The 9,474-nt window shown below is 43.0% G+C and overlaps 1 protein-coding gene and 1 long non-coding RNA gene across 2 annotated transcripts in view; both read left to right on the top strand.

Moving 5' to 3' along the window:
- The window catches only part of LOC140338172 (uncharacterized), a 14,223-nt gene extending 10,681 nt beyond the window's left edge, over positions 1-3,542 (top strand). Inside the window, exons 2-3 of the long non-coding RNA XR_011922201.1 lie at positions 1,639-1,770; positions 2,526-3,542. This is a non-coding gene — a long non-coding RNA (uncharacterized lncRNA). The remainder of the gene's footprint in view (positions 1-1,638; positions 1,771-2,525) is intronic.
- Positions 3,543-3,652: 110 nt separating this feature from the next.
- SBF2 (SET binding factor 2) overlaps positions 3,653-9,474 on the top strand; it is a 244,611-nt gene continuing 238,789 nt past the window's right edge. Inside the window, exon 1 of the mRNA XM_072421567.1 lies at positions 3,653-3,801. Within this exon, the coding sequence (XP_072277668.1) occupies positions 3,747-3,801 (55 nt within the window). The 5' untranslated portion in view covers positions 3,653-3,746. The remainder of the gene's footprint in view (positions 3,802-9,474) is intronic.

Here is a 9,474-nt window from a genome sequence, read left to right as displayed (position 1 = left end):
GAAGGAATGAGAGGGAGAGAGCGGGGAGGAGAAGAAAAGAAAGATGGAGAGAGAGAGGAAAGAGGGACAAGAAGAGAGATGGCTTGAGAGAAAGAGAGGAGAGAAAAAAGACTAGTGGAGAAGAGAGATGGAGAAACACAAGCAAAGAGAGTGAGAAGAGAGGCGAGACATGGAAAGTTATAATAGAGAGAGAGAGAGAGGGAGAGAAAGGAAATAAAGATAGAGAGATGGGGAAGCTGAGGGAGAGAGGAGAAGAAAGATAGCAAAATATAAGAAGAGGAGAGAAGAGAGAAGAAGAGAGGTTAAGAGTGGGAAAGAGAGGAGAAGGAGAGGCAGGGAAAGGGATGAGAGAGGAAAAGAAGTTGGAGGAAGAGAAGAGGAAGAGAGATTGAGCGGGAATAGGAGATAAGGAGAAATACAGAAAGAGAGAGAGATAGAGAGAGGAGAAGGAAAAGAAAGAAAAGATGGAGAGAGGGAGGGAGAGAGAGAGAGAGAAAGAAAAAAGGGACAAGGAGAGAGAAACACAAGAGGAGGGGAGTCAGGGGAGAGAGAGAGAGAGAGAGAGAGAGAGGGGGGAGGTAGGAGAGAGAGAGGAGAAGAGAGGTTCAAAGAGATAAGAAGAGGGGAAAGAAAGCCAGGGAAAGAGAGGAGAGAGGAAAAGAAAGATAGAGAGTAAGGGGCCGAGAATAGGAGAGAAAAACTAAGGGAGAGAGAGAGATAAGAGAGGAGAAGAGAGAAAGGAGAGGATGGAAAGGAGAGAGAGGGAAAGAGAGAGAGAGAGAGAGAGAGAGAGAGAGAGAGACAAGAAGAGAGATGGCTTGAGAGAAAGAGAGGAGAGAAAAAGAGAGTAGTGGAGAAGAGAGATGGAGAAACACAAGAAAGGAGAGTGAGAAGAGAGACGAGACACGGAGAGTTATAATGGAGAGAGAGAGGGAGAGAAAGGAAATAAAGATAGAGAGATGGAGAAGCTGAGGGAGTGAGCAGAAGAGAGATAGCGAAATATAAGAAGAGGAGAGGAGAAAGAGAAGAGAGAGAGGAGAAGAAAGACGGGGGGAGAGAGAGAGAGAGAGGGAGGAGAAGAAGGAAAAGAGAGGAAGAGAAAGGAGAGAAGAAGAAGAAGAGAGAGAAAAGACAGACAAGATGAGAGATGGCTTGAGAGAGAAGAGGAGAGGAGAGATAGAGAAACACAGGAAGAGGGGAGTGAGGAGAGGGAGAGAGATGGTGAAAGAGTGAAATGGGAAGAGATGGAAAGAGGAAGGGCAGTAGCAGGGGTGTTGTGGGGCGGGCACACATGGGCATACCGTATCCTCGCTTTTTTTGGGAATGAGGCGTTTACATAACAATGATGCACATGTGCGCTCGCCATGGATAGTATCGTGCCCCCCTCTTCTTTTTTTATGACTACACCCCATTAGAGCAGAGAGTGAACAAGGAAGATTTTTCCCACTTTAGTCCTATAGACAGACAGCTGCAAGTGGTGAAAGGTGCTGCCAGGCTCTATGATACCATAGTTGCTGGTTAGATGGGTCACTTATATCTTGCAGGTAGAAATGTACATAAAGCTCTGTGAAATATTCACTTTGCCTTTTAAGTTCTGACTGGTTTTTGTGTTTTGTTTTTGTTTTGGATGGAATGAAGGGGAAAAAGAAATGTAAAGAAAGAAATGAAAAGTTCAAGAAAGAAAAGATAATAAAAGGAAATGACAGGAAATGGAAAATGAAAGGAATACAAAAATAAGAAAGGATATGGAATGGAAAAAGGAAAGTGAAAGTAAGTAAAGGAATGACAGAGGATGGAAAGGAAAAAAAATAAAGAAATGAAGCAAAAAGGAAAAGGGCAAGGAAAGAAATTAATAAATAAAAATGAATGAGGAAAAGTATAATGAGGGAAGGAAAGAAAACATAGAGATGAATAGGAGGTAAAGGAAAAAGGAAAAGGAAGGGGAAAGAAATGAATGGAAAGAAAAGGAACAAGAGTAAAGCAAGGTAAGGAAGAAGAGGGAAAGGAAACGGAATGAAACAGGAAAGCAAAGCAAATGAAAGAAAGGAAAATCTTTTATGGTTTGCCTCTTTGTAAATGTAACTAAACCACAGACACCAGGTTGCTATCTTTACTTTCCAGATGAACAAACTCTAACTGTACACTGGACACACACAAGTCATAGAAATTGACTCCGCTCACAATTGAACATATTACTAACCCAATACATTCTGCTCATTTACCAGTCCTCTGGGACAATTGCAGAAAAGCAGTAAGGACAAGCAAAGTGTCATGTGACAACTTGCACCCACTTTCATAGACAACTTAGCTGGAAGCAGAGAGCTGCCCCTGGGTGGGGGAACACTTTGTGGTGTCATGTCCATACAAGTTTGGCAAATTTCGGTGTGATTAGCCAGCATGCTGATGCAATTCACAGAGTTGTAATGGTGAGGCCAAGACCAGAACTTCTACAATAAAAAAAGTAGGTAAACCGGTATGTGGGCGTTGTGTAAGTTATTGTTTTTTTTTTCAATTTTTTGTTACAGGTTTCTTTGAATCATTGCATCATGGTGAATCTGTCGTCTCAGTGGTGAATAGTACATTAAAGAAGAATGCTAGAAGGAAGTGGACCTAGCATTGGATATTATTTCTGTCTCTTGTGAATGTATATCAGTGTTGTGTCCCCCTGACAATGCCTTCAACTGCTTTTCTCTCCAGAAGGATGGAGCCATCTTTGCTCAGGCATCATTCAGGGTCGTCATCTACTTCTTGGAGACAATGTACATCCTGGTGCCTTTGCAGTTCTTGGCTTTATTCACAAAAGGGAAAGATCAATCTTCATATTGGGGCTTGCTGCAAGGTTACAATGTTACAATATGATGGCTGTCCATATAACACTGAGTGCAACCAGTAACTATTCCTTTAAGCATGCACTGTGCATACCTGCACCCAGGGAATGTCCCTTTAGGACTGCGCTGCGTATTACTGCAACCAGTGAATGTCCCTTTAAGACTGCGCTGTGCATTACCTGCAACCAGGGAATGCCCCTTTAAAACTGTGCTGTGTATACCTGCATCCAGGGAATGTCCCTTTCAGACTGCATTGTGTATACCTACAACCAGGGAATGAACCTTTAAGCTATTCACAGTGCATGCTTAAAGGAATAGTTACTGGTTGCACTCAGTGTTGTATGGACAGCTATCTGCAGGGTGCAGTCATACATAGTGCAGCATTATTTAATGTCCCTTGTCCATTATATGGAGCAGCATTTCTTCTAGTTGTCCATCATGCAGGAAAAGACAACATTGCATATAATACAAACATATAACATATATACAAACATCATATAGATGATGGAGATTTTTAAGCCAGCAATAAAAAACCCACAGAAGTTCAAATCCTTCTTTGCCTACTTGTGTGCCAGATTTTATTATAACTCTGGCAGCTGGTCATCACAATCCCCATTGTTCTTAGACATCTAGATTGCAAAGTAAAAAATAAATTAATTCCAAATGAAATGATTGGTAATGCATATGTGCATATTTGTGATACAATGTGACTCTGCCAGAGTCACATTGTAGTAATGTACAGGCTGCAAAGTTTGTAAACCACGCCCACCAGCCAGTCTCCCACCGCACATGCGTAGTACGCAGAAACGACCCGCGCGTGCGCAGCAGTCAGGGGGTCTCTGTGCGCCGCAAACATGGCCGATTCGCTGCGGCCAAGATGCTGAGATTTTCCGTGGGTGGGGAGGACTGCGGACGGCCATGGCAAGGCTGGCAGACTACTTCATAGTGGTGGGTTACGACCATGAAAAGACCGGTAAGTGTCCTGCACTGTGCACGGAGGAGAAGTGATGGGAAAAGGGTGGGGGTCGCCTCATAGAAGGACCCCCCCTCTACGGGCCGCATATGGGTTCGTCCTAGTGTGACCTGGATGGGGGAGGCACGTACCATGTGTGCTATGTAGGGGTGTTATGATGCTGAGAGCTCTGTGTGGTCTTTTCCCCATCATGTCATATCCTGAGTGACGCGCGGGGGGGGGGCGGGGGACCCTCAGGAAGAGCTTTTCAGGGGCCCCTGTGATGGAAGGGATCATATGTTACTTGTACACTAATATGCAATGATGGGCAATGGGGTTGGCGGTTGCCCCGAGCACCCTGTCAGGGTCTGGCGGTTGCCCCGAGCGCCCTGTCGGGGTCTGGCGGTTGCCCCGAGCGCCCTGTCGGGGTCTGGCGGTTGCCCCGAGCGCCCTGTCGGGGTCTGGCGGTTGCCCCGAGCACCCTGTCGGGGTCTGGCGGTTGCCCCGTGCGCCCTGTCAGGGTCTGTCCATTGCCCCGTGCACCCTGTCGGGGTCTATGCTGTTGCCCTGTGCACCCTGTCGGGGTCTATGCTGTTGCCCCGAGCGCCCTGTCAGGGTCTATGCTGTTGCCCCGAGCGCCCTGTCAGGGTCTATGCTGTTGCCCCGAGCGCCCTGTCAGGGTCTGGCAGCTGCACTTTGCTTCCTTTTGGTTGCACTAAGCAACCTGTTGGTCAAGGAATTGTAAGTTGTGCAGTTTAATGGGTCACTGCAGGGTGTGAAACCATCCTTCCATTCACTGAAAGTTGCACTGAAAACGTGGTTAGATATGGCAAATCCTACATGTTGCATAAAGTTATACTGTACATGCTGCGGGTCACCGGAGGTCATACTGCCCCTCATGTGCATCTTGCAGGTCACTGGAGGTCATATTATGCATTGTATAGGTTTGTGAAGGTCATAGTGTGCATTCTACAGGTCACTAAAGGTCATATTATTCATTCTGCATGTCTGTAATGCTTATAGTGTTTATCCTGCAGGTCACCAGAGGTCATACTATGCATTCTGCAAATTTGTACAGCTCATATTGGAGGACATTGTTTTGCATTCTACAGGTGACTGGTGGTCATACTGTGCATCCTGCAGGTCTGTGAAAGTCATACTGGAAGTAGTTCTATCCTTCATGGAAACCTTTGCAGATCATATTGAACATCATGCAGGTCTCTGGAGGTCATGCTGTGCATTCTGCAGGTCACCTGGGATTGCACTGGGTGTATTGAACCCCTTACTGGATGTTGCATCCTATCAGAGGTTTGCATATCACTGTATAAAGTTTGTCCTTTGGACCCTCATTGAAGTTTACTTCCACCCTGAAACTTCACCGATGGAAGCTGTTCTGTAGGTTGTGATTTGCTCTGTGCATCCAATGCACTCACTTTCAGTGCTGTAGTCTCAGTCATCCACCTGCTGTCTCTCCAGTTTGGGATTTGGCAATATAGCTGAGAACAGACGCCGCGTTTCCATGTAACTGGCCGCGCCATGCTTCGATGTGTGCCCTGTGGCAAAGGAGTTGTCCTGGTACTGCGCCCAACCCTTCTCCGGTGCCTGCCCTTTGCTTTCATCTTAGGGTGTATTACCATGGGGTGATGGGTGCATTTTGACTATGCTGTTTATTGGTCGGCATCCAGTTATAAATATTTCTGTGCTGCTTTAAAAGGACAAATTGTTTCCAATGGACAATTCATTTTTTGCTCTGAATATTGAGAGAAGGGGAAAGGTAGACGTGATTGAAATACATTTAAAAGGAAAAAAAGTAATCGGCCACTTGGCGTTTTAATATCACTCTGCTTTATTTCTAAAAGGTTTTTGTTACATCTGTGTCCCCATTGGGAAAATTTGTCCCAGGTGACACTTGTTCACCAAAAGGGGGTGCAAGAGCATCCCTCCTATTGTGTGTTACTTCCCCCACCTCCTAGATTGTAAGCTCTTTGGGTCCTCTCCTCCTCCTGTGTCACTGTCTGTAACTGTCTGTCATTTGCAACCCCTATTTAATGTACAGCGCTACATAATATTTTGGTGCTATAAAAATCCTGCTTATTAATAATAATAACAATAATGATGGAAGTTTTTGTAAAAATGCACAACATGCTTAGAAGAAACCTGTGCATAAATGACTAAGATAATAGGGGGAGGAAATATTAATACTCCTATCTCCATCCCTTCTCTTTTATGGGATGCAACAATGGAAACTCATTATAATGAAGACTACCGTCCCGTAAAGAAGCTTAAAGGTGAATTCTGATGGGTGGTTGGTGTATGGTCACTGCTTCCTGGTACCCAGTTTTGGATGCTAGGCACAAGATGTATGTAAGCTATGGAGAAAAGGTATAGGAGCGGCTTATGAACGTTGCATCTTGTAGAGGAATTGTCATTTGCCTATTTGTATGCTTACAAAATCTGTTTAGGCAACGCTGGCGGTTTGGAATGTTTTCCTATTCACGTCTATGGAAGCTCTAGGATCGACATATTGTGCAGCGCTGTACCAAGTCCATAGTCATGTGACTAGTTGTCCCTCACAGAAGCTCACAATCTAATGTTCCTACTATAGTCATATGTCATTATTACAGTCTAAGGTCAATTTTGTGGCAAAGCCAATTAACCTAACTGCATGTTTTTGGAATTTGGGAGGAAACCTACGCAAACAGGAAGAACCTGCAAACTCCATGCAGATAGTATCCTGGTTGAGATTTAAACCTGGGACCTAGCGCTGCAAGCACCAGAGTGCTAACCACTGATGCACGGTGCCACCCGAAGATCAACATTCCAAAAGGAAATACATTAGTCAATATCACATGCTGTGTGGGGCATTGTAGGTTGCAATTGCTCTTAGCGACTTTCAAACCCATGGTTGACTGCAACATTCTGCTTACAGGACCAACTGAGATCCCAAGCACTCAAATTTAGATTAATGGGAACGGTTTGAAACCATTATTTGGCTGCAGCAAATTGTGGCGTGGTTCCAGAAAGTGACAAGTTGCTTTTGGGCCGTACCGTTGCTTTCCATTCTTTGGAGAAAAATCTGCAGCTGCAAGAGCATGCAAAAAGGTTTACCTGTTATGTGGTTTGCCACACCTGGGCACACAGCAGCAGTTTGCTATGTGCCTGGGAATAGCCAATCACGCAGCTTAAAGCAGTACGTTCACTAACTAAGCCCAGGGGGCCCTGCACTTTCTTCCTCCTTCCAGCGCTTGCTCGCCAATCATGGAGCTCCCAGGCTCTCCCGCTTTTTTACGCCCAAAACTACGGTCATGGTGCAACTTTATTATTATTTAATATATTACAGGACAAGGTGGCAAAGCAACCAACATTTTCACAGAGGTCACCAATGGCATCCTTACCCCCAGCCCAGGTTTCCTTACATGGCCTTTTTTTTGTAATTTGTGTCTCTCGTGGTGTCTGCCTTCGTTAATATCCGAGTACTATGGTTTTACAGCACACTTGATAATTGAATGTCAGTCATATTTTTAGAACGCACCAGTAGCGCCAGGCCAGGAAACGCAGCCATTGCATTTTATTTTTGTAGAAAGCAGTTCATTTAATATTTGGCCCTGCATGTTGTTGACATCCTCTCCCAACCCTGGGAAAATAAAATTCAGGATTTTTTGATTTTAGGCGCAGAGTATTATAATCCAGGAAAAGTTACATCAGAAATATGAGCGCTATGATGGAATCTGGTTGTTGTTGTTTTTTTTTAGTTACTGTGAATTTGTATATTAAACACTCCAGCGAGATGCTGGTATTTGTAGTACTTCTGCAGCTTAAATAATACACAGTGCTACTAGCATGAGCAGAGTCCTCTATACCAAAGTTTCATTACTGGTTGGTCCTGCCAGTAAGTTTATTTCCACTTCCTGTACCCAGCTAAGCTGTCCAGTTGCAGGTGATGGAACAAACAATCGTTACCGGGGATGTGCACAATAGTCGGCTTTTTGATATGGTTTAGACCTTTTTTCACTAAAACTGTTGCTGCAACATTTCAGTTCGTCCCTCCTGCAATTAAAATCCTCCCTGCTCGCAATTTTAAAATGCAGAACTTTAAGTCCCGCTTTAAGGGATAACTTGCACCTTTCTCCAAAGTCAACTTAGCTGGAAGCAGAAAAGCAGCAACACTTTATGCGGTGTTGTGTTGACGCAAGCATGGCATGATCAGGTGGTATGTTATGCACAAGGTTGTCATGGTGATGCCTACAGTAGGTTTTGCACAAAAAGATACAATGTATCCAAATTGCAAAATATTTTATTCTTATTTTTTGGATGGTTACTTTTAAACAATTACATATTTCGGAATATCCTCTCTGTGTATTTGCAACATTGGTTACAGGCTGTTACTATGCACACAAACAATGTGATAATTCATTCAATATTATCATTTCATTTCTTCTATAACTTGTATGGACCAATCAAAATTCATTGTGAAATACAGGATTACTGTGACCAATCAAATTGGATTGTTCTTGCTCAGCGAGGTACAGTAATTTATAGCGACCTATCAGAATTCATTGTCCGATATCATTACACCTTGGACAATGCAGTAACTTATAGCAACCAATCAGAATTTATTGTCACTAATCATTGCATCTTGGAAGATGGATTAACTTTATATTGACCAATCAGAATTTGCAGTAACTTATAGCAACCAATCAGAATTTATTGTCACTAATCATTGCATCTTGGAAGATGGATTAACTTTATATTGACCAATCAGAATTCATTGTCCGATATTAGTACACCTTTGACAATGCAGTAACTTATAGTGACCAATTAGCATTCATTGTCATTTATCAGTAGACTTTTGGAAGTTTTAGTAACTTACAATTTATTTCCACTGAACAGTACACTGTTAAAGATGCAGTAAGTAATAGCAACCAATCGGAATTTATCACTGATAAGTACACCTTTGAAGGTGCATTAACTTTATATTGACCAATCAGAATTTATTGTCACTGAACAGTACACTTTGGAAGTTTTAGTAACTTTTAGGGACCAATCAGAATTCATTGTTGCATTTCATTGTTACACTTTGGAAGGTGCAGTAACTTTATAATGACCAATCAGAATTGGTTGTCACTGATCAGTACACTATTGAAAATGTAGTAAGTCATAGCAACCAATCAGATTTCATTACCACTGATCTGTACACTGTCAAAGATGCAGTAACTCATAGCGACCAATTAGAATTCATTGTTAGTGACCAACCAGAATTCATTGTTACAGATCAGAAAACTTTGGAAGAATCCGTAGCTTTTACCAATCATTTTAGGTCTGCAGCTTTTATTGAAATAACACCTGGTGATCCTAACCTTAGAGGTTCTTGTTCAGTTTCATCCCATAATAAGTTGACAACTCCGTCCCTGTAGCGTTCTTGCGTTGCCACCCTGTCACACATGCCCTTCATTCATTGACTTGGAACTTGCCCCTAAATCTAAGATATGGTCAGATTGTTTTGTATGCATATCCCCTATTTATTGTACAGCGCTATGCAATATGTTGGCGCTATATATAAATACTGTTTAATAATAATATCATGGCCATTAAAACTAAAAAAAAAACATTCTTTGATGTTTTTTTTCCATCGCAGAACAAAGTCAAGTCTCCTCTGAGAAAAGTTCATCTATCCACGCTATTTTCTGCATCTGA

The sequence above is a fragment of the Pyxicephalus adspersus genome, chromosome 9 (genome assembly GCF_032062135.1).
Source record: "Pyxicephalus adspersus chromosome 9, UCB_Pads_2.0, whole genome shotgun sequence".
In the NCBI taxonomy this organism is placed as follows: domain Eukaryota; kingdom Metazoa; phylum Chordata; class Amphibia; order Anura; family Pyxicephalidae; genus Pyxicephalus; species Pyxicephalus adspersus.
This window is presented reverse-complemented; position numbering and strand designations above follow the sequence as displayed.